Raw genomic sequence first — 25,502 nt, 5'->3', positions numbered from 1 at the left:
TTGAACTCTGGCACCAAGAAGCCTTTTATATTATCCTCATCTTTGTCAGCACAAGGGACTCTTTAGCCTGCAGCAGCTAGCCAAGAAATGTGGGTCAGGTGATAGCAGACTGTCCATTTACCAGGGGCATGTTTATGTGGTTATAACAGCAAGCACTTTGCAACAGCTGGGGTTTCACAGTGTGTGTGAAGCTGTGTTTGGCGCTGCTGAAGTGCCCTTGCCTCAGAGTTCTTACCATGCCTCGCCACATCGCCCAGCTTGGATCAATGAGCATGAAAAGAAGTAGGAACTTTTGGCCTTTGTGCTGTGCTCTGCAAGATAAGTAACACAGGACATCTCTGTTACTGATACAATACAAGTATTTGTTCCTTCTGTAGCAGATGCCTGTCTCAGCTTTCAAAAAAGGCCAAATATCTGTGAGACAGAGGAGCGATGGAGAGGCCTTCTTGTAACTGTGGTTATGGATCTGTTCTGAGGTTGTGCCCAATTACCTCACAGCTTGTTTTATATTTCTGCATTTCACCATTTTTCTTTAAAATAATTTCACCTATATAAATTAAAATTTTATTGTATACAAAATATAAACAGTTATATATGGTCAGTATGTATATAATAAAGAAGATATATATATTTGCATAGCTCATAAACTATATTCTATTATGAACTTCATAGAATATATAATAGAATCTCTATCACATAAGAAAAGTTATGTGTGTGTGTGTGTGTATGTCTGTGTGTAGGCATAACTTTCCTCATAGCAATTTTAGGTGCATTGTTGGTAGTTGTGTTGTTTCTGTTGTGATTTGTATCTTAGCAAAGCTTCAGCTATGCCATGTTTGATGTTAACGGTTCAATTTGCTGACCAGTTGTTCTCTTTGGCACTTTCTTCTATCTCTGGGACTACTGGGATACTGAGGAAATTGCTATGTTATTATTTTCTGAGAACATCTGCATGTTTGGAGATAGAAGGTTGCATGTGTGACCCCTAACTTCCCAAAATCCAGACAGTTCATAAATAGCACAAGGAATTAATTCTGAGAATGTTGTTATTTTCAACATCATTTAATGGGGCTCTGGTGCTTCTCTTCCAAAACTTGGAAATGGCAATTCTGGCAAGCTCAGCTCCAGCTATCTCTTGGCGGTAACAGAGGGCAAGTAATAACTTTTCAAACCTTTTCCCAATGCTTTTCTGTAGTGTTTCTGTTACATTTCTTCTGTAACTGTAGCCAGCTAGATACTGAATCCTGATATGATGACTGCAAGAATGGTGTTCAGTGAGTTTCAATCAAGCAGCTTTGAACAGATTATATAGCTGTGCAGTGTGGTTGCACTGAATGCCATGAACAGGGTACAAGCTCTGAAATCATTCCATGTTAATTACCATGAGGAGAGGGAGAATAGCACATGCTGATGATTACCACCTTCCATCCAGAACTGCATTTCAGTTGTGCCGTGTAACTATTAACCAGCTTGTGCTGTGTCCCAGTCCCAGACACATGGAAAACTTGTACATGAGAGCCTGCCAAAGCCAGCTGGAGAGGCTGCAGAGAGGAACATCCAACCCTTGCTTCAAGGATGAGGGGACTCCAGAATGCCATGAGCAAATAGCACCTAAAATATACTCCTAAAAAACTCCAAACTGTAAGAGCTAGATTCAGCACCAGAGGCAGGGTTCTTTATTTTTCATGTCAATACCAACAAGCAATTCAGTAGTTTTATATTCTAGTTGTCATTCCAGATTTTTCTCATGCATTTTTAGCTTCTTGGAGAGTAATGAATTAGTGGGACAGATCTGAGAAGCTAGGTCTAGATAATTCTTGGCAGCAGAACTGCTGTGATCCCAAGATGGACCTGTGTACTGGAAATTAGCTCATCTTCAAGGCTTCCTGGCTGCAGTATCCCAATGGCCTCTGCAGTAGAGTTCAGTCCTCATCCCTGTGTTGCAGTGGGGAAGCCTGCAGCTTGGTTGTGCAAACTGGACCTAGGTGAAGTAGAAATAGCTTTTGCCATATAGACTGACAACCTTGCTCTTTGATGAAGACTGCAAGTAAAAGTAGTGGACAAGAGTCACTGTCTCAGTCCTGCCAGGTGGCAGGAAGGAGGGCTCAGAAAATCTGCCAGGAGGATGAGGGAACTATTAGAATGAGGAAAGAACAGGTACAACAATAAACAAATGTTTATTTCTGTCTGTTCAGTAGAGAGAATTACAAAATAATCTTGGTGTGCAGTCATCTGATTCATAGGCTTTAAGGCCAGAAAGGAGGACTGTGTTGTCATTATTATTGTCCAGTCTGGCCTCCTGCATGTCTCAGGCCAAAGAACCTTACCTGGTCATTTCTGCACCAAACCCTTCAGTTTGAAATAACAGCACAGCTGCAGGCTGTGCAGGGAATGCACTGAGAACAGCTCTGAGGAAAAAGGTGTGGGACTGTTGGTGGATGAAAAGCTTAACGTGAGCTGGCAAAATGGAAGAAACTCTTTACTGTGAGGGTGGTGAGGCACTGGAAGAGATTGCCCAGAGGAGTTGTGGATGCCCCATCCCTGGAAGTGTTCAGTGCCAGGCTGGATGGGGCTTGGAGCAAGCTGGTCTAGTGGAAGGTGTCCCTGCTCAAGACAGGTTGGTTGAAACAAGATGATTTTTAAGGTTGCTTCCAACCCAAGCCATTCTATAACATTACCATATCCTGAGCAAATATTTGCATAATATCTTTCTAATTAACATCAGCTGCAGCAAAGCTAGTCCCTGATCAGCCATTTCTATCCCTTCAAAACTTCATTTTTAAAAAGGACTGTCCTAGTGATAACATTTAAAGCAAGCTGAGATGTCAATGAGCTCAGCTCTGCCAGCTCTTGTGGGCCTAAATGTAGTCTGCTAACTTCAAAAGGTGCAATATCTGCCTCCCCTACACCCCAGAAAGTAACACTGATTATTTATCTTCTCTGTTATCTTGCCTCACAAAGAACAGTGGTTGATGCTTCTGTAGGACTATCAGATTCTTGCTTTTTCTTCAGGAACAATGAGAAATATCAGGGTGTAGGAGGACAAGATTTAACATTGCTCTTATAGTAAGAAAGGAGTTAGAAGAAAGCTCAGAAGTGTCTGCTCCTACTAATGCCTACTAGGCTGAGTCTTATGGTGCTTACCCCTGTGAATTAATTAGGCCTTCCCTGCTCCTCCACATTATTAGAAAACCAAGTCTAAGACAAGGAGGAGGCAAAGTGAGAGAGGAGAAAGTGACAGCATTTTACTGAGTCAAATTTTCATTATTACTTGGAAATGTTACAATTAAAAACTTTATAACTTTATGTGTGTATGTGTATATATATGTGTGTATATATATATACACATATATATATACATACACACATAAAGTTATAGTTTTTAAAGTTATATATATATATAACTTTAAATATAATATATATATAAAGTTATATATAAATATAATATATATATAAAGTTATATATATATATAACTTTAAATATAATATATATATATAAAGTTATATATATATATATATATATATATAATAACTTTGTTGTTAATTTAGTGGGTTTTTTCTGCTTGCTAGCATAGAATCAGTTCTGATCTTGTGCATGTCATTGGCCCTCTGCTGCAAACAGTTAAATGAGCATCTCCTAGTTCAGGTGCTGAGTTTTCTTCTCATGACTATTCAGAAGTGGAAGGTACAGTAACTGTGGATTTGTAGCAGAGTTATCTTTATTAGAGAACAGCTAAATGCTGAGCCTACGTGGTATTCTTGATGCAGTTCACTCTTTTCACACCTATTCACCAATGTTTTTACATAGATCAGCTGAAAGTACAGCAGAGAGAAGTCCAGGGCAAGTCACAGGACTGACCTTTTCATCTGCCTTCATACAGGCAATATCCCAAGAGAACAGATGTGAGTAGGTGCTTTGTAGTTTGTCTCACTGAGGCAAACTAGGTGGTATGAAGCCCTTTATTTCTGTTTGTGAGGCTGATTCCTCAGCCACAGTGTTTATGTTGGCCCCAGTTGGTCCCTAATGCAGAAAGCCACTTGCTGATATGATAAGCCTGAGGAGTTCAGTAGGAGATTTTGCAGCTGGACAGGACATTTCAGTGTAAAGCTTAATTGGAGATGGGATGCTTGAGTGCAGCAACTATCTGTGATTGCTGTGTTCACAGAGGAACAGCTTGGTTTATCTGGACCAATTCTGCAGGATGCTAAGTGGCTTCTAAGCTTAAAGCTGCTGGGAGAGAAGAACACCAAGATATCTCCCCTGTCTCTTTCAAAGTGGAAAACATCAGTGGCAGTTTTCAGCGACATCATCTCACCTGTTGCATTCAGTTCCTGGCAGCATGCCGCTGTAGTGCTGACAGGAGGCAGGAATGGCACTGTAGCCATGGAGTAGCTCTGGAGAAGCACTGTCCCAGCTTCATGCTGCTGCCCTACAGCACTGGCTGCCCACCAAGGAACACAGTTCTGCAGCTCCAGAACTACAGCGAGATTCACCTCAGGGAGGAGTCACCCACCTGAGAAGTGGTATTTTCCACCCTTGATTCTACGTGGCAGAGAAGCAAGCAAGGCTTCAGCAGTAGTACCAATTAACAAGAGTTGTAAATCATTGCATGTGCTCTTGATTAGAGATCCCAGTTCTGTGTGGAATTTCCTGTCTGATTATGAAGGGGCTGAATGGCACTGGCAGAGTAAAACAGCCAGTGAAAAAGCTGCTAGCAGCAGACAGCAAGTAAGAATGAGAAATTTCACAATAGCCAAATGCATGGATTTGCTTGTTTGTCTCTTGCTGTGACATCATCCAAAACCTAGAAAGGCAGACTATGCACCACAGGAATTGGAAATGTGATGATGAACACCTATAGGGGATCAGTTATAGAGTCATCTCCTCAACCGTTTGGGATAAAATGGGAAGCAGATTTGTCAAAAACATGAATAGTGAACAGAATAATTTAAGCAAAATCTTCAGCTTCTATGTTTACAACTTATTTTCTTGTGCCCACTTAGAAACTTGTGATACAGGCCCATTTTTATCAGGACTTCTGTCTCCCTTTTTCTTTTATTCAGCCCCAGTGTTAGGGACAAAATGTAACACTTTCTGTTATTTGAAGGCAGAAATGAGCAGAGTTGGATGACAGTACTCTAGGGAAACTGCTGATTTATATTTTTACTTCAATATGTCTGGTTTTCACCTCATCTAGCATTGATCAAACCATATAATACTGGAGCACAGATATGATGTGAATCTTAATAACCATGTTCATCTGTTATTAGAAGCAATTTGGTCTTAATTGTTCTCATGTTTGACAGATGAGACCAAAATCCTCTGCCTATATAAACTGGTATTTGCATTGTGACTGTGCCTATTACATGAGAGGAAGAGGAGGCTTCATGCTATTTCTTCATTCTGATCTTGATTAGCAAGAATGAGATTTGTGATTCTGGGTTTTGTCATATGGATGCCAGTCCAATTTACTTGTCAGTACCTGAAGTACCCTTGTGGTTCTGCAGTATATTTCATAGATGCTGATTTGAACTAATCACTTAGGACTTAGTTTTTTAAAACTATAAAGAGTGCTCAGTAATTTTTGTGAAGAAGTCCAGATCTGGGTTTTGCACCTAAAACTGTTTCCAAGATTCTCATGTCCCAGCTATTCTTGTTACAGTTGAACAAAATTTTCAGTGTGCTTCTCTCCAAATCTAGCCATTTAATTTAGTGTCTAAAAGGAGATCAGAGATCCTGCCAACATATGTGCTGTACCTCTGTGTTCTCAAACTCATTACAGGCTCTGTAGGAATTATTCCATTTAAGTAGAGACTTTAGTCAGCAGTTTATTGAAGCTGCTGTATTTTCACATGTAGACATTTCAGAGAGCCTTAAACATGATTCACTTAAGATCATAGGAATGGAATCTATTTCCCAGGACCCTGATGTAAATGTATTCATGACCATTTCCTATCCATGTGTTCCTGTGCCAATATTGTCTTTCAAATAGCTTTTTGCCCTCTCCAGTGTAAGCAGTTTAATATATTTATACAGGGTAATTATGTCTCTCTGTGTTCATTTGCTAAACTGAATGAGGCAAGCTCTTTAGTATTCTAGTTCTCCATCCTCATCCTAGAAAGCTTTTCTCAGCTCACATTGCTGTTTGAATTAATCTTTCGGGTATATGGTGATCAAAACCTTGCAAGACTGAGGTGTCACCACAGCCTGATATCAAGATACTTGTTCTCCCATCTTCAGGAATTGTCTCCTTGATACATCCTGGGATGTTATTTCCTTTTGTGCCAGTGCATCAGGCAAGTACCCTTGCAGTATATTCAAACTGATAGTCTATATATGCTTGCTACGTCTACGTCTATATGTGCTTGCTATGCCTCTGCTACACATGCACTTGTATGCTTGGTGGTGGGCATGAGTCTTCAGAAGGGGCTGGGTGGAAAGGGAGCACATGCCACACAGAAGGAACAGAGAGGCACATGGTGCTCCTGGCAGAGCACACAACTGGAGGGTGTTAGTGCATTTGTCACACCAGCCGCAGCACCAGCCCCATCTCTCCCTGTGCCTCGGGGCTGCACAGCGCTGCCTCCAGCACGGGCAGCTGGCTCCAGAATGGGACACAAGGCTGCCCAGGGCAATTCACTGCACTGCCTCTGCAGCAGGCCCTTCACCAGCCAGCCAGCATTAGGATCTGGGTGGGAAAGTTTACATAAAAGGAGTAAAGGGGGCTTTCCTGGTGGCTTTGCTTTCATGAACCTACCACTCCTCCTCCCCCAGACTAATCTGTTTGTTCAGGCTTGGTTGCCTCCAGCAACACATTATTAGTGCGAACTATGGTGTATCCTGGGAGACCTGCAGGATTCCCCACAAATCTTTTGAGTTTTTCGTCTCCAAGGACGAAGAGACACAAAGGCATTTCACTCTGTTGATGCAGTTGCATGTGCATTGTTCCCCTTCTTTGAGTGTTGGTGTGTCTCTTCAGCAAATGCTGTAATTGGTCTACTGCACAGTCTTCATCTTGCATCTTCATCTCAGTGAGTAGATTATGCTTTTCTTAGTAAAGCCACCAAACTGCACTGCTTTAAAGGCTGTATTTGAAAACATGCTTAGCTGAAGAGGTTTCAGCAGAGCTGTGTGCTTATTGTTGCACACACAGATCTGTCCTTGCTGATGGTAGACCTCAGGCTTTCAGGGTAAATCTAGCCTTAAGATAAATACAGACTGTATTACACATGAGCAGTTTTCCTTGATTTAGCATGGCTGCATAGGCATGCAGTGGCAATGGATTAACAACATGAGCATGTTCTCGGGCACTGCTTAGACCATACATCTCTGCTACAATCAATGCCACTGCAAATTCTTTAGATATAACAAGAGTAATGAGAGCTTTCCCACAATGTGATCAAACTCTGCAGATATGCTTTTGATCTCTGCTTGATTTGAAATTACAGGACTCAGCTTCAGCTCCTTTGGCTGTTCCGTGTCCCAGGCTTGCAGGAACCAGTCTGTGTGTCACAGCACAGTTCAAACATCATGAAGAGCACTTGATTTCCTGATTAGTCACGTATGTGTCCAGAGATGGACAGCATCAGATGAACTGATCTCCCATAAAGGTCAAGGCAGCTTAGCTAACAGGTCAGTGCTCCAGTAGAAAAGGCATCAACAACAGATGGCATCCCAGTAAAAGAGCGGTCAGAGGCAATGGACATGAGGGTTCTCATAAGGGTGATGCTGTCAGTAATGGGGGGCTACTAGAGGGCAAAGGAGTTAGGGAAATACAGAGAAGATGTTTTGAATGCAATCTACTTTCATCAGGTGATTCAGTTGCCAAGAGACTCAGATGTTAAAAGGTGGTGACTGGGGCTTCAGCCCTGTCCTCTGTCCTGCCAAGCTGATCCAGGTCTGCCAGAGGGTGGGGTAATGCTGGGGCAAAAGGGTGAGCTGTGCTCTGCTGAGATTGACAGTCCAGCTGCATCCACAGAACAAAACCAGTTTGTCTCATGCTTCTGAACAATCTAAACCTGAACTAATGGAGCAAACTGGTGTGAAAGGAGAAGGGTTTTGCCAGACCCAGTAGCTCCTTGTCTACTGGATAAAAGGAGAAGCAGGTCAGTAGATATCAACTCATCCCTCATCATATGGCAGGGAGAAGAGTCACTCTTCAATGTGCAAAGGCATTTGAGAATAACCTGATAATTCCTGGATCATTCTCAAGTCAAACAGTATTGGACCAGGACCCAGGAGGCTTTTCCTGCTAGACCTGGAAACCTAGCTCATGTGCCTCTTGATATCTTTTTCCAGGGAAGAAGTAAGGAGGAAGAAAATACAAGGATGGATGACTAGGCTATACTCTTTCTGCATTTCAGTTATTTCTTAGTGAACAGCTTTAATCCCCCTGCTTCAGCCCATCTCCTGCTTTACAGAAAAGTTTCAAGGTGGCTCTTAAGCCATTGCTCTAATAAATGCTCTTTAACCCACACGGTTCCTTTTCCCTTTCTTCACCATGGGATTTTCTCTCTTCCTGCCCAATTTTTCTCTTCTGGGTGCTGTTCTACTTCTATTTCTTTCCAATTCAAAATAACTTAAATGCTTAAAAGCTTTGATGCCAGTGGCATCACCTTGTTTCTAGTGGGTGACCTGCTGCATGCTGCATTCCCTTCTGGCAGAGAAGGGAAAATGAGCAAAGGGACTGTCATTCCCCTTTACTTGGCAGAAGGCCCTTCTGCATGCAGAAGAATTTCTTCATAATCTAGTTCTGAACTTAAATTTCTCTTTGTTGACTGGATAATTGAAGTAACACTGTTGCAAAGTAGTGAATTAATAATAGTCCTTGAGAAAATACATACCAATTCTAGCAGTAGCTATTGCTTTACTGGAGTGTCCTGCAGTGTCATTTAAATTCCATCAGTGACGATAATTTCTGCACCTTACAGGAATCTGAAGCTGGTGTATTTCCCTAGACATTTTCTATTTTGTATGGTGCTGTAGAATTTCTTATACCTGGATTTATAACATCACATTAAAAAAAAAAAAAGTTATCTTTAAAACTCAATTTTATGGATGAAAATTTTGTGTATATTTTCATTTTTCTAACTTCATTCATTAAATCATTCTCCCACCTCTCAAAAAAAAAGCTTTATTTTCTATACTCAAACACTATGAGTAGTGTTTGAGTATAGAAGTCTTCGGTTAAATTAGCATAAATTGGGAAAATGCTACTCAAGTTGATGAACCAGTTTTGGAGGCAAGTGGTCTCTATGCTTAACATCATAATCACACAGAGTCACCATGCAGTAGTCTAGAGAGACATGTAATACAGCCAAGTTGCTAGAGCCACACGGAGCCTGTCACCTACCTGAAATGAAAGTGTAAAATATGTTCTTGTGCTGTTTTTAATCTAATTGCCTAGTGATCATCAGGAGGTAAATATTCCTCACTATCTTTCCTGAAAAGTTTAAGAACCTAACACTCCCTATATATGTCTTTAGTTTTTTTGTTTCAAAAGCCTTCAATCCCAGTTCGCTTTGGCAAATGCAGTATTTTGTATTTTTTTCCATGTAAGCAGAGCTGGCTTTGCAATGTGTTTAATAAAGTCAGTTTCCACATTGACTATGTGCAACCAAAAGGGAATATGTTTAAAAAGAGGAAAACACTATGGTGAATATACAGTAATGGTCTCCAAATTGTATGCTGCATCTGCCAGTACAGTTTACTTTACAGTAATTTTCAAGTCAACTCTTGTAAAAAACAGTGAACAAATGGTAAAAATGGTGAAAATACAACTTCTGTTAAAAAATAGCTGCTAGACTCACTAAGGCAATGAACTATGGCCATGGCATGTTTTTTTGATATCTCTGTCTTCTGTGATGAATGGCAGGACTATTGAGCACTATAAGCATAAAGTAATTTTTAATTCCTGTGATGAGGTAAGATGGTGGGAAGAGTGAAGATCCTCCAACATAATTTTTTACTCTGTGTTTTCTCCCACAGAAATTGGAATACAAAGGCTGCCTTTATCAACTGCATGGGGTTTTACTTGCCCTCAGCTTCTCATACTTTATAATTTGGCTATAAATTTTAAAGAATGGAGATGAGATTAGAAATTAGCACCCTTTGTGTCCTTTTGAAGGCATATCAACCCCTCCTCCTTAGACACTGCAAAATTCCTTGCTAATAAGGCTGACTGAACAAGTCTTCATTAAACTGCATGTTGCTGGCCTGGAGAATTTGTCTCCATCAGCCATTCAGACCATGACCTGGACAAATCAACCGTGATGCCTCAGATGTGAAAAGCCTTTGTTTGGCTTCTCACGTTCTGAACACAATTAGTAGCTCTGCAGCTCATCCCCTTAGCCAAGGTGGAGTTATGCTGTCCCTTGCTGTAACTACTGGTCTTGAGGAAAGTCTCTCTGAGCATTCCTCCAGTGATTCAGTAGAATGTGATTTTAACCATGTAGCTCCCAGTCCTATGGAAATGAGTGGCAGGTGAGTATAAAGCTGGTTACACCCAGTTAGCATAGTCATTCTGTACTGTCTGTGCTGGCAGTGTAATAGGAAATGTAATTGGACAAAATTTCCACTCAACTGAGGTAAAGAAACTGACTTATGCAATATGTCTGTCATTTAAGGTGACTGAGGCTTCTCTCAGCTTCCAGACACTGTGGTCCAGATGTTTACCACCTCTTCTTTCAACCAGGAGTTAGTTACAATAGATGTGACTTCGGTGTAACATCGCAGAATATGCAAGTCTTTCATTAAAAATCATCTTCCACTTGAAGATAAAGTTATTATAAATTATACAAATAAAGGAGGCAGCTTTTTGTAATAGTCATTAAAGGCTTAGGGGCCGTTTCGCAAATACGTAACTCCTTGAGCATGTCAGAGTTTGCTTTGCTCCAGAAGAAAGAAAGGCTGGAGTTTTAAGCTTTATTTCCTCCTCATAAATCGTGCATTTACTCCTGAGGATCGTGCATTTACTTTGGCACTGGTTTTGCTGCTTCTTCAGATTATGTCTCTGTTCCCTCCAGTGTTACTGCACTGGAGAAGTGGTACACCTTCTACTCATTATGGTCAGGAGTTAAGATTTCAGATTTTTTTGCCTCAGGCACTGGTTGAAGCCTTTCTCAATGTGCCTGCAAGTCACAAGGCAGCAGAAGCATGCAGCAGGTGAGCCAGGGTACTCTCTCTTTCTGTCTATCCATATAATTATCTGTATTTCTGTATATGGGGAGGGGGTGTGCATGGATACATACTCTCATTTGTAAATTCTTGAAAGACTTCAACCAAGAATCTCAGTTGTGTTTTTTGTTGGAAGGGATGGTTGAACATCACACCAACCTAACCAAGTGGCTCTTCAATCTGACAGGTCTTAACAGTGCCTTGTGTTCCCCCTGGCTTCCTCACCCACCCATCCCTCTCTATGCACACAGGTCCTGGTCTCCTCAGCCAAAGCGCAGATTGCTTCACAGCAGCAGGAGAAATGTTTTCTGTCAGTTGGAATCCAGCCAGGATGTGAGGAAAATAGCATTCTCAGACACTTCTGAACCAGCCTTGTCTTTGGGGCACAGGGCTCCTGCTTACAGCTCTGAGGCCAGGAAGGGCTTGGTCACTTGTGATAGGAGGTGCATCTGAAGGGATCCATTTCAAATGGATTTAAATGGCAGGCATGGTTAGGACACCCTTAGGGTTGAAGAAGACATCTCTCAGGGTTCTCAGCATGAGAACTGGACCAGCTGGACACTGGTCTGTCACCTGTGAACTTCGCTATATACTTTTCTTCTCACAGACCTTAAACGCTTATTGGCAAAAGGCTGCTTCAGGCATGTGGATGTATGTAACAAGCAGAAACTCGTCAGAGACTATGTCTCATAGATTTCCCAGGTATCAGTGGGTTTGGCTATTCATATTTTCAGTCATGAGAAATTGTATTTAGCTCTGACTAGTGCCTGGATTATGCCATATGTTATATAGCTGAGGAGTATCTGGCTTTCAGTTAACCTTTTCTCCTAATGTATTTTGGTGCTTTTCATTCTCTATGTTTGGTGGGGGGTTTTTTTGTTTTTGTTTTTTGCTTTGATTGTATCCCGGCCTAAACCATCTTGTCCTGCTAGGATGATACTACAGAAACCCATTCTGGACTACTGAGCTTTAATTTTGCCAAATTTTCCTCCCAGGGAAAGGATCCTGGAATAGCAACTGTTCAGAATTCAGTGGTTGCAAAATAATTGATAAACACAAGCCAAATGCTGCTGACTGAGGATTATGTTCAGCCTGGGCTTGCTTCCTTCTCTCTTTCTCAACTGCTGTAGGACGAATACAGGCCAGCAGTGACAAGATACTACTCAAGAGCAAGTCCTTATCTGTTATCTATGCTTCAAATGCCTCAGGCAACAGAGTTAAAAAAGACTTTTATACAGCTTTCATATTTTGTAAGGATGAATAGGAATAAAAGAAATATGAATGTGAGGTGTGGTGAAAATTACACCTTCTCAGGGGTAGCTGGGAGAATGTAGAGACCCCTCAGAGATTTGCTCTGCAATGAGATCCATTAGGCTGCCAAGCACTCCCCAGCAGTAAAAGCTTTATTGGTTTGCTGCCTACAACACTACCTGCCAGAGAGGTGTGAAACATCCACAGGACAATCTTAGAAGTGCTGAACTGGACACACGGTATTTATCAGCTGGCTTTTGGTTTTTCTGTAGGGGTTGTTGGAAAGGTATTGTGGCCACACTGGATTTTGACTGAACTTCCATCAAGGTGCAAGGTGGCGTTTTGACAGACTGGACCCAAACTGGCAATATCAGGGTAGGTAGGATCCTTCTCTAGGTTAAGAAACGTGAAGTTCAGGTTGAGCTCTTGTGTAAGGAAAAATAGAGTTGAACTTAGGTTTCCCCCAGCCAAGCTTAACAGGCATTTTGGAGTGAAGTTATCCTTTACATTTTTTTTCAAAGGCTGTTGACAGTTTTTGAGACATTGTTTTTAGAGATAACAGCTCTATCATGCATGTATTTTTTGGAAAGCAGATTTTATTTCTTTCCCCACAAATCTGATTCTATCTCTAATTTGAGTTAATTAATGTGCACATTTAAAGGGGTTTTTTTTGTATTAGACAAAAGGTCAAGGGACTGCCACCTTATGAGGAAAAAACCTGTTTCCTGAGAAACAAGCTTGCTTTAGTATGTCTGTGACATCCCAGTACCCCATGCAGGGCTCTGTCGTGGTGGCCAGATTAATTATGGAGCCTAATTGGGAACAAGAAACAAAAGAGGGAGTCTAGGGAAAGATGACTTCATCTCCTTGCTCATCTTACATTACTGTTCTGCACAAAAAGATTGAGGCAACAGACAGAACAGCAAACAAAACTATCTACATAGAGTTTTCCCTTGGCTGAGGAGAGAAAGGATGAAATGAGAAAAGGAACACTGTTCACCTGGAAAGTCACAAGAGCAGGTCTGAGTTTTCATCTTTTCCAGCCAGCATGTTTGTTTAAGCCCAGACCTTTAAAAGTTTTTGTTCAAGCAGTTTGTCCTTGGGCTAATTTCTCCATCTTATTCTGCTTTAGCCTCAACTTGCTATAAGCCTGTGAATTTTTAGGCTCTGTGAAAGAAGCTTTTTCTTACACTGACAGAGAACGCCTTGTCTGCTACATGAAGTTGTTACAACAAGGTGTGGGAGGGAAGCGAGGCATGACGGTGTTGCATAAGGGACAGTTTCACGGTTGGCAGACCGGGGGGGATTACAAAGCAAATGTTCTGCTTCTTCCATTAATTGTTTAATTTCAGTGGAGTAGTATAGGCTAAAATTGGCAATGGTCTAGACAGATAGGTTGCCACAAGTAAGGACAGCATGTGGCCATTCCGGATTTACTAGTTGTTTTGGGTTTTTTCTTGAGAAAGGCATCCAACCCCTGATTCTGACTCCTTGCCTATCAACACAAACGTATCCCTCTAGTAAGGCAGCCCTGTCTCTTCTGCAGGCTGGCAGGCACCAGTTTTGTTGCATGCTGTGCAGCACCTTTCCCACAGGAAAGACTCACACAGTTGTCCCTGCAGTCCCTGATCACACTCATTCCATCACCTACCCTCACCGCCTTTCATCATTTAATTCACAATCACCATTGTACCAACACCCAGAAGTCATAGAATGGCCTCTTGGTTTTGGTTCTGCATGCTGCCACACTCCGCCATTCAAACCATAAGGCCACTTACCTTCTGTGGGTAATTTCATGTACTTAAAATTATTTTTATACTGATATAATTTAATGGGTAAATGGCAAATAAATTATTTTTCTGTATGCCAGGTACTTTTTGGCATTACTTCCCAATTATCCAGACAACTTTGCCTTCACACAATCTGTTTTCCTCAGTGTGTCAAAATATCATATGTATTTTTTTCTACAAAGTTATCAATATGGGGAAATGAGGAAAACCTGAATAACCCGAGGAATGTCACAGAGGAGCAAAAGGATGTTAGCTGTTTCTCAGAGGCACTGACAGATTGTTCCTGTGGTTTTCGGTCTTACACCTGAACTGCTTGGGGCAGAGGTAAGGGCAAGGAAAGAAAAAAATACAGGCTAAAACCAGGGCATTTGGGAATACCTAGAAGTGTATTTGGCAGGTGGAGCACTCTGTGTTGGTGGACCTGGCTGTTTGGTATGTAGGTTGGGTCTCCTTCTCCTTTCTTTTATGGCAAGAGCTGGCAAGAATTTCCTGGATCATTAAGTCTAATTCCTGCTATCACAAATGGACATATCCTGTTATTGATGTCATAAATTTGTCTTGCTTGGTGTTTAAAAACAGGTGGTTTATTCCTTCCATTTTCCATCTGTAAGACTGCACTAGAATTTCATATCCTTCCAATGATCAGAAACCACCCTTGAATTTCAGTCTCTTAGTTTGAGAGAGGCTTGTGTCTATGACTGAAAAGCATAGGAAAATGTTTCCAAGGAGATTAGAAATGACTGGCTGAGGTTCTTCAAAACGTGGTATGTGCTTTGCATTTGAAAGTTATCTCTATGTTTACCCAGCCTGGAGTAAATCCAAAGCAGTTCACCTGAGAGGACAAAAGGAAATCCCAATCCTAAAGCCAGTTGGTGACGGAAGAGTTAAAGGGACACAATGGTTCCGCTGCTGACACGGGGAGCAGCCTGCTGCATTTCTGCAAGGTGATGAGCTGAAATGTTTGGCAGTTTGGTTTAGTTTCGCCAAAAAAAAAATCAGCTTTTTTACAGGAGGAAGCAAACCCAAAACTTCGGGGGTTTTGTTCGGCGGAGTTTAAGGTGAAGCCCCGCTCCCGTTTTGCCGGCCGCTCCGTCTGTCCGTCTCCCCCCTCCTGCTTTTCGGGGTGTGCCAGACCTGCCCCCAACCTGCACATTCCCCTCCTCCCCGCCCTGCCCAGCGGGCGGGCCGGCGCGGAGCGCGCTGAGCTGAGCTGGGGCGGGCAGGGCGCGGGCGCCTTCCTCCGCTGCGCCACGGGCACGGCGGGGACAGCCGGCCTCCGAGGGACCCGACCCCGCTGAGTGCCGCCAGCACCGATCCCTTCTCGGCCGCCTCGGGTTAGTGTTTTTGCTTCGGTGGGAGGAGCAGGAGGAGCGGCGCATAAACTTCTTTTAGAAGCAAGGTACTGCAGAGGCGCGGCTGGTGCGCGCCTGGGCAGGCGGAGGGATGGCTGATACTACAGAGAAAAGAGATTGGGGGAAACATCTTCAGCCCATGAAGTCCAAGGGAACCTCCAACACCATGTTATTGACTTGGGAAAGTTTTATTTAGAGTCAGAGTTCGGTGCTGTGAGCACTACAGGTAGGATGAGGCAGAGAGTTGACGTTTCGTCCCTTGAGAACGAGTGATTAAAAAGAGAATTGTACGTTCTATGTATGCAACTAAATGAGCATTTGATTTCCCCCGTGCCGTATTCACAGCGCGCACTGCACTGGTAGGAGCGCACCCTGTCGTAGAGCCGAGGAGGATATGGGGGAGGAGGGTGTTTGGTTCGTGAACTTCTTGTGGGATGTTACTGCTCTTCTGATCAGACGGAGGAAAAGTTGGCTGTTTCTCTGTAGTAGAAGATAAAATGAAACGTATGAAAAGAGCTATATTTTCTCCAAATATTGCTGAAATTATAATGGAAATTCGTGTCTGTGCCCACTGAGATGATCCAGAAAGGGAAGGTTTGAAAGCAGGTTTTGCTGTGAGCTTAACAGCTCTGAGTTGTTCTGTATAGAATTTCAGTGGGTGAGTGAGCAATTCAGATTCGTCATTGTTGAAAGCACAAGCAGCACATTGCCCTCATGTATGCAGGAATAATACAAAAGTGTACATCAGGAACCGAGTTTTGAAGTGCAAAAAAGCAAATTTCAGCTAAGTTGTACTCTATAAGAAAGGATAATCACATGCAAACCGTTTTATTTCCTCTTGTTATTTTCAACATCATTTAGTACTACAGTATCATGTGTAGGATCATGTATGTCTGAGCATTTTGGAAGTAGGTTGTGTGAGGACAACCTCACAGATATGTTTATTTTTGGCCTGCTGAATATTGGTATGGATTTCTTTGTAAATTGAATTTTTCACTCTTAACAGCCAGTTCCAAGATGCTCAATTTGACATCAGCTCTCCACATCTAATTTAGTTTTATTAATCTTTTTCTGTGAGGGAGCAGCACTAAAATTCATTCAGCTGGTTTGAAATTGATCACACAACAGGGGAGTGAGATGGAGGTGCTTAAATAACCATTGCTATATTTGTTTCCCATGCAGATTAAAAGGTCAAAAAGCTTTTAAAGTGATCATGTAGCTGGAGCTTTTGCATATCAGAAACCATAGCACATCCCTGACTTAGTTCCTGTGAGAACTAGAATAATCTCACCTGCCTGAAGCACTCCTGTGACTTCACTGAGGAGGCTTTTTTGTAAATCAGTTCTGTGGTTAATTGCCTCTGCATGGTTTTTAATCTCAGTTTCTCCATGTTGCCTACCAACTACCACATATCACTTATTAGATCACAGCAGTTTTTTTCTTTCACAATTTTCTGTGTAGGTGCTTACAGACTGATTGTTCCTGAATCTCCTGTAGAGCCAATTAAATAGGTTGAGCTTTTGTCTTTTGGTATGTGGTAGAGTTTTTATTCCTTTATATTGTTGTGAATCTTTTCTGAACAGTTCTCAATTTTTCTGTCTTCTGAATTCTAGATAGAACATCAGGTTCCACCAGGAATCATACAAGTGAAATTATTTCCCATCCCCTTCATGTTTTTCTCTTCCTACATCCTATTATATTGGCTCTTTTAGTCTCAAGATCACATCAGAGATGATAATCATCCAAATCTTCTCCAGAATCACTGCTTCCAAAGGTGCCATCCATCCCATGATGTTGCCTACTTCCCTCTCACCCTCTTTACCTGAGGGAAACCCATGCACATTACCCCTGAGTACATACTACTGAACACACCATTTATGGTAAAACACCTTTACAGTCAACATTAAATGAGGTGTACAAAATTACTTCCAGAGAAAAGTGTCTCCTACTGGCTCAGTGTAGCAAGAAAGGCTCCCTTTTGCCACTTCAGCAGAATTGCTGCTTGCAGGATATAGGAGGTCTGCTTTACATATCTTTTATCTGCTGCATCATGCAAGTGCAGACATCTGCGGAATATATTCACTCAGCAGTGTAATCTGTTGGCATCTGGCCATCCATGGGCAGACAGGGCAATACCCCCTTCCCAGGTGGTCCCTTGTTAGGAAATGAATGAAGGAATGTAAATGAAAAGAACCAACCTGAACTTTCTCCTTCCCAAATTTAAGCTGAACTCCAGAGCTCTACTGAAGCTGGAAGCTGTTCAATTGAGCTTATTGTCTGTCCTGCAGCTGCCTCAGCATGTACAGGTTCCAGCTGGGACCAACAGAGAATCACTGAAATGCTGTCAGGAATGCTGATCCAGGAGACTCTGTCCTGACCTGAAGTTTATATACTCTCATGAGAGCTCCTGTTCTCAAGAGATTTTCAGCCCACTTTGCAGGTCAAAAAGACAATGAAGAAACACTCAGACTTTGGTGTACTTACATAAAACTTACAGTTTACAAACTGCTGGAGTGGATAGCTGCTGCAGGCAGGATCCTTATTCTTCCAACCAAATTAAAAGTAAAGCTGGTCTTGGCTGAAAAGGGAGTTGCTTTGTCTGCTTGATGTTGTTTCCTCAATTTCTGTACCAAAGCATGACAGTAAATAAGAATGGAAATTAGAAGGTAAGACAGGAAATAAGATAACTATAGATCTTTTTTTTCTTTTCCCCATCAAAGATCATTGAGAAAAGGGTCTTACCTATCACAAAAGCAACCAGAACTTTCCCATTTGGGCGGTGAGACTCAGGTGTGGATTATAAAAATCTGTGTTCTCTAGAGCTACAAGTAATACAGCCAAAAGTTGGGGAAAGCATACAGGATTCCAGTAGCTGCCCTCCTGTTCAACTCTACCCTGTCTTTACAGGGGATTATGTGACCAATGCTATCTGTATTTATACTTTGTGTTGGGGAAAGCGTGACCACTTCCATTTAATGACTTTCTAATGGTTCCCACTGTAGCCTGCTTTGCTGGAGAAGGAGATAAAATATGTAGAATTGGTTGAAATTGCAAACTGTTCACTCAACATCCTTGATCAGCCAGCGCTTCCTATGAAATTACTATAGCCAGGGACCTCCCGTGTTTTCCCACCACGGAGATTTCTGGTGGACCCTGAAGGATGCCAGTTCCAGGCACACAATGCTGTTAACGTGTTTGGTGCATGTTATTTTGATCTAGTTTAAATTCTGTAATTAGAGCCCGGGCTTGTCTGTACAAGCCGGTCCTGCGGAGCAGCCTGTGGCGAAGGCCAGCCCGCAGTGAGCGCCGCGCACCCCTGCCCTGCCGCCGCGGGCCCGCACGGACACCCAGCCCCGGCCCTGCCGTGCCCTCCGCGGGCCCGCACGGACACCCAGCCCCGGCCCTGCCGTGCCCTCCGCGGGCCCGCACGGACACCCAGCCCCGGGCTCCCCGCACAGCCCCGGCGGCCGGGCAGGCCGGTCTCGCCCCGCTGCTATGGCAACAGGCCGGGAATGCCTGTGGCGCCGCCGCCCCGCTCTCCGCTCCGAAGCGCCTGCTCTGCAGACAGCTCCATTGTCTGCCGGACACTGGTCTTTCCATCGGCTTCCAGCGAAATAGCCTCTTCCCGAAGACAAAAGGCTCGGCACAAAGAGATTGAACCGGGCTGAAAGTTTAAAGGGGAAAATGAAAATCCTCTTAACTTGTGTTTTAACTGTAGGGGAGAGAGGAGAAAAATAATTCTGGCTTCTCTAAGTGATAGTTGGTGATGAAGGAAAGGGGTCATAACTAGGTTTTGTTGGGATTTGGTAATTGCTTCCTGATGCATCCTGAAACTATTCACAAGGAGACTGGCTCACCCGCAGGACTGTGGCACGGTTTTTATCCCTGCACAGTCAGGCTGCTGCCAACTGACAACTGTTCAGATCATGTAATGAGAGATCTGGGTTTCAATTTGCTTTATGGGTGAACCGCTTTTCATATCCAAAATCATGAGAGTTAATCCCAAGAAACAGTTTTGTTTAGATCCAGCTCAGAGAACTCAAGTGCAGATTTGCCAAGTGTCAATAGATACCTTGTTTTCTAGTTTCCCTCTTATGTTGTGGTGTGGTGTTGATGGAGAAATTTAGGGGGGAGGATACTGCTGAGTTAGTAAATACAGGATTTAATCTTGCAAGCTGTCAGCATTTCTCGAGCATTAAAATTGTGGTTCAAATAAACACACTCCCAGTACATTCTCTTTTCTTGTCTCAAGCAGAAACATGCTTTCCTGAAGCCAGTGGGAAGGCAGAATTCTCCTTCATGACTTCAAGTGCTCATATGTATGTTTCTGAACAAAGCTTACAAGAAATGCCATTCCATGTGAAAAGTTAAATTCAAACCTTTCCATAGGGTGCCTATCCTTGTCCACATGACTGGCCTTTTTGTTTCTACCATTTGACCTTGATGTGACCTAGATGAGTGGTACAAATCTGCAAACTGAAGAGACACAGTGCAAAAGATCAGAATACATTACATTCCTAAATGAATTTAGATATTTCTTCCAGACTTGTTAACCTAGTGGAAGTCTGCTGGTGGTACTGGTGGTACTGTCTCATCTGACAGCTATTTCTGACATCTTATATAAGTCCTTTATCAAGATAGACCAGTGGATGAAAAAAATTTCTCTTGCCCCCATTTTCCTAACATACTGAAGCTATTTTGCAGCATTATCTCATGACGAAAAAAACCTCTTTTCCTAGGACATGATCAGTCCTTGAAATGGTAGAATAGAATGCTCACCAGTGAACTGAGCAGTCATTCTTGTCCACAGCAATGTTGTTCTTCTTAGATAACTCCTGTCAATTTCCTCCACCCGTCAGTGCCACTGTGTAAGATACTGCTTTTGGGTGGTTTTGGTTATGCATTAAGCGTTGCCCATTTATTTCTTGAATGTTCATTTGATCTTTTTGTAGGAGTACATTAAAATATATATCTTGTAATCTGAGTACCTTTTGTTTAAGCTCAGTGAAGTCCTCATCTTATTATCCCATGTTCCTCATTTCTCTAATCCTTGTTGTTTCCTTTGGGCAGACCTCAGTTCTTTCAGGACTCTTCTGCAAAATCTCACATGGCCCTTCAGAAAGCTGAGCTTTGTTTACAGGGCACAGCAGCTGTGGGGGCCCTGTTGTTTTCCTTCACATTGGTCACATTCTGTGCTCAGCTCTTGTCTCTCCGGCGCCGCCACCAAACCAGCTGTGCAGTTTGGTGATAGAGGCAGTAAGGCTTCCTGTCACACTGTCCATACCTTTTTTTTTTCCCTCTCCTAATCTTGTCCTGTACCCTGAAGAGATCTGTTAGGTCCCTTCCACATTTCCAGAATGTAGAAGTCTATTTCCACTTAGCTTTCTGTGGTGTATTTTGTACAGGGATTGTCCTGACACTCAGAGCTCCATCCTATCCAGTCTTAATACCCTGCCTAATTCCTACTTCCAGTGCCTCAGGACAAAAATTTTTGCGATTCCTTGTTCCTCCCGTCTCTGCATTCCCAACAAAGGAATGGTGAGCATCATTTGGGGATGAAATAGGCCACACAGCTAAGACTAGGTGGTGATGAGGGTTGCTAAAACTTAAAAATTATAAAAGAAATCAGCTGTCTGAGAAGTTATTCAAGACTAACGTTCAGAAATTTGCACCTTTTATATACTCTGTGTTTTGCCTCCAGCCAGAATCATAGCTTGGATTGAAGATGCCTGTTAAAGATGGAAAGATGGAAGTTTAAAATCAGCACAGAAGAGTGAAGTATAGGTTTCTTCTTCACTTCTCCCCGCAGTGCTGTGATAACATAATGAGTTACATCTTTCCATTCTACTCGTGTAAGTCACTTTTGCTTGAACTTTCACACTTAACAGAGTCCCATGCCTTTCTGTTCACTGTAATCACACCAACCAATGGTCCAGGGGAGGGAGGAAGAAATTGCTTGTTGGATGATTTCTAATTGGCTGCCTCTGTGGAGTGACCCTGAATAATCCTGTGTACCATGGCAGCTACACACATACATATAAAAAGGAAAAACAAAACTCCAAATGACATAAGATAGGCAACAGCCCAGTATTTGGTTTTGTTGATTTCCTGCAATTGTGAATAGCTGCACAACAGCTGGGGTTTTATGGTGGGAGCCTGGACTGGTTGTGCTAAAGGAGTCTCAGGCCTGGAGCAGATGAGTGCAGAAAAGGGGGAATGGCCTCATCAATCACAGCAATATATCGTAAAACGAGCCAGTCTGTCATAGCAGCCTCCCAGGCTGGTGGACAGCTGCCTGAGGCTGGAGATGACATGCTGATAACACCACAGGATGATAACAAGACTCTCACACTTGGGCAGAGGGCTGTATAGCAGGACAATTAATTAAAATGTATTTGGATGAACAAACTGGAAAGTTTTCTGTCTTCCACCCTCTTTGGGAGTCCTTTTGTTATATGTATACGATGAGTGAGCTGGGTCAACTCTGTTATTTTCCAAAGTTGGCTGAAGTTGTTGATGGTAGGTTGTGCTCATCAGACTGGCAGGACAAGCACAAACTCTGACAGCACAGCTATGCTTTTCATAACACCCTCCAAGACAACCCCTGTCGCATCACTTTTTTTTTGAATGGGCAAAAACTGAGATCAGTATCACTGTAAAGGAGGCTGGAGTTAGGTTATCACTAGTGGGAATATTTCTTCCTACTATGTTCTGTCTCTGAATTGTCGTGCTCAACATATATCCAAAACACATCTTTAAAGGCCTCAAGAGGTGAAAACTGGCAGTGCAGCATCCTGACTCAACCCTGCAACCACTTTAGCAACACCCCAATATGAATTTTGAAGACAATAACAGAACAATAACCAAATAAGGTGGTGCCTATCTCACTGTAAGAAGCATGTTTCACAATCTATAACTGCAAGCATTTGCTTTCCAAGGTCTTGGTAAACCTTTTTCGCTTGCCTCTAAATAGTGTGGACACTACCCTGTTTCTTAGCCTGTGGGAGGAGCAAACAGGATGAAGGAAAAGCCCAGCATTTCTCCTTGCAGTTCACAGCCAGTCCAGCATGTAAGCATTGAGCCTTAGCTGTTTACTGCAGTCTCTCCACCTTTCTCTTTGTTTTCACCCAGATACACTTGCTTGCAATGGCCAGTGCCCAAAGAAGTACCTTGACACACATAAGTTAAGTTTTGCTCAGCCGAGGGCCACAGCTTCTACTCTCTGCAATTGTTTTATTCCCTACAGGAGCTTCCTTGCTTATTCCCTTTATCCATTATGGTTTCTAGAAAACTCACAGGCTTTCACATGACTTATGATAGCCTATTTATCACATGACAACAACCATTAACACTTCCCATTACATCAGTATTTTTGTTTTGCTACAGAGAGAAAACTTGTGGAGCAGAGGCCGTAAATTGCTAGCTGATGGTCACTTAGACAGTCACATGGTTCAGATTAGCACTATGGACTTTTGCAGCCCGTTCCTATGTCATATTCTTTGCATCATCCTGCTTCTCAGGCACCTTTAATTACTATTTTTTTGTGGAGAGAGTGGATGGATGTTGAACTGGCAGCTGCATCTTCAGTGGTATCTATGTGGGTCAGGCATTGCATGTAGATCATGTCCTTTTTGTTTTCTCACACTATTTCTGGCCAGTTACCTTCAGTCCTTTGTGTTATGTGTCAAAAATCCCTCCAAAATTAAAAAAAACAACTAATTGAGACGCACGTGGCTTTGTTACAGCTCTTCTCACCTTTTTACTGAGCACCTCACCTGTTAGCTCATAAAACTTCCCTGTAGCCTGGAGCTCACATCTGCCTTGAAGCAAGAAGAACTGGCCAAACTGGCTACTCTCATGCAGTTACATGGTCTCCTTGCATTTTAAACAGAAAATGTTTGCCTAACAAGCTACAGGGGTGAAAAGTATTAGCATTAGGCAAAAGTTGAGCACTGCTATCTTCTGTGATTTGTAGCTATATGTCACCTGTGTTGTCTGTGAAACACATTTATCTCCACAGTTCACCAGGTAACTAAATTATTAAAATACATAACTGAAATTGAAGTTTCCACAGAATCTTACATTAGAAATTTCTAAATGGGTCTTCAGGTTTGGTTTAAATATCAGCAGTCACATAACTTGTAAATCATTTTGATAGTGCTCAGGGTAAAGGTAGTGTATAAATATGAGATTACCTCTTGACCACATGACCTGAGATATGCAGACAAATCTGGCAGACAGGATGTGAGCTGCTGACTTGATATGATATAAAACTTGATCCTGGGAAATGCCTCGGGCATAGGAATGAGGAAGTTATTGCTACTATTTTTAAATGTTGTGAGGGGCCAGTAGTGTTTGCAGTAGTGTTTTTGAAGATGTAAAATATCCTGTCTCTTTCTAAATGATGTGCAGTGTTTATTTGTGTAAGCAGGGATTGAGCAATGGTACAGGCTTATTCAACATCCCTGTGTATTGACTTGTCTTATTTTGCTAAAGAATCAGCACAAGACTGAGCAGATAGCTGGGGTGACACTGGTTTCAGCCATGCATGAAGTGTCCACCTAGGAATCAGAGAACCAGTTATTTTGCATTGACTACCAAGTTGTCATCAGCTGATGTTACCATTTGTGGTCACTGCCAGTACAGTTTCTGAACTGATGGACTGACAATAGCCAATCCAGTGCTTCAGCCACTTAACACACATGATGGTCTCCTGCCTTGGATTTTCCCATAGCTATGGGAACATTTCTCACATTTATTCAGCAGGGCCAGACTCCACACATAGAGCAGCAGCCATTTGAATCCATAACTCAAGGCTTGAGGCCATAGTGTGTTGCTTTGCTATCAAAGGTTATGCTGCTCAGTGGGACCCCAGATTCTGAAGGGATGCAGTAGCTGGCACGTTTCCACCTGTGGTCTGGCACTGCAAATGAGAGACTTGTTCCCTGTGGTATTACCTCAGGTACTCAAGACAAAACTAACAAGGTCTGCAAACCTTTGTATTTTGTTACTGGTTCACCATATATTGCTTGAAAAGTTATGGCATAATGAAGTAATGTATTGTCTGTGTATGAGAGATTTAAGTGATTGCCTTTTGCAAAATAGAGCTTGTTCAATGCATGGTAGCATCAGCTCCTCCAAGATGGATTGGGATTATCTTTGCATTTATTGGGCTGGCTGCAGATTTATCCTTCTTGCCAGATACCAATTTCATGAAGCATCCTGGGCTTGCAGACACATTTCTCTTTCCTTACTCACTCTAATTTCTTCATGAGGTCAATAGTCTCATCTCAGTGGCAGTTCCATTATTGAAGGATATGTTGTATGTACTGTGGATTAAAATCAGAGAGGGAGGCAGACATCTGTGGAGAGAAGCAAAGTCCAAAGTACATTGAGGAAAACTATCTTCATTTATCTTTGCCAAAGTACCTTTAAAGAAACTGCTTTTGAAAAATGTTGTACATGTCTTGTTCTTCTTTGCTCCTTGAAAGATGAAGTAGCGTGATTCATTCTTCTGCAGAGACTCTCTCATTCTCTTATTGATCTCTCTGCTGAAACAGGTTCATTTGGTGTTTTCCAGCTCTGCTCTGTCCTGTCACACACAGGCTTTGCCTTGCCTACCCGAACTGGGAGTGTAAGTATTCCCGTGGCAGTAGCAATGACTAAGTCCAGGGTGTAGTCACTGTCTTGGTAATCTCTGGGCTGAGCACACCTTGCTGAGAGCTCAATTAGATGACATAGTGGTAAAAATATGTCAATCATATCTGTGCCATGTCTTCAGGGGTAGAAATGAAGGTGCTTTGTAATGGATCTTGTAGGCATGCTTACTTGATAAGACAATTACTTTATGAATATACCTGTTTGTTTAATAGAAATAAGTTCTCGGGTAGAAGGAGGAGGTTTTAATCTTTTCTCCACCACTTAGGTGAGCTC

The 25,502-nt window shown here is 42.4% G+C and overlaps 1 protein-coding gene across 8 annotated transcripts in view; it reads left to right on the top strand.

The window, feature by feature from the left end:
* Positions 1–25,502, top strand: part of STON2 (stonin 2) — a 68,060-nt gene that overhangs the window by 25,199 nt on the left and 17,359 nt on the right. The window contains exons 1-2 of one of the 8 annotated variants that reach the window (XM_030950511.1): positions 15,209–15,616; positions 21,271–21,421. The exons of 6 other annotated variants lie outside the window; for them this stretch is intronic. In XM_030950511.1, coding sequence (XP_030806371.1) covers positions 21,394–21,421 — 28 coding nt within the window. In that variant the 5' untranslated portion in view covers positions 15,209–15,616; positions 21,271–21,393. Of the gene's footprint in view, positions 1–15,208; positions 15,617–21,270; positions 21,422–25,502 lie in introns of those variants that run through there. One more of the 8 variants, XM_030950513.1, reaches the window with a different exon arrangement.

The sequence above is a fragment of the Camarhynchus parvulus genome, chromosome 5 (genome assembly GCF_901933205.1).
Source record: "Camarhynchus parvulus chromosome 5, STF_HiC, whole genome shotgun sequence".
Taxonomy (NCBI): Eukaryota; Metazoa; Chordata; class Aves; order Passeriformes; family Thraupidae; genus Camarhynchus; species Camarhynchus parvulus.
This window is presented reverse-complemented; position numbering and strand designations above follow the sequence as displayed.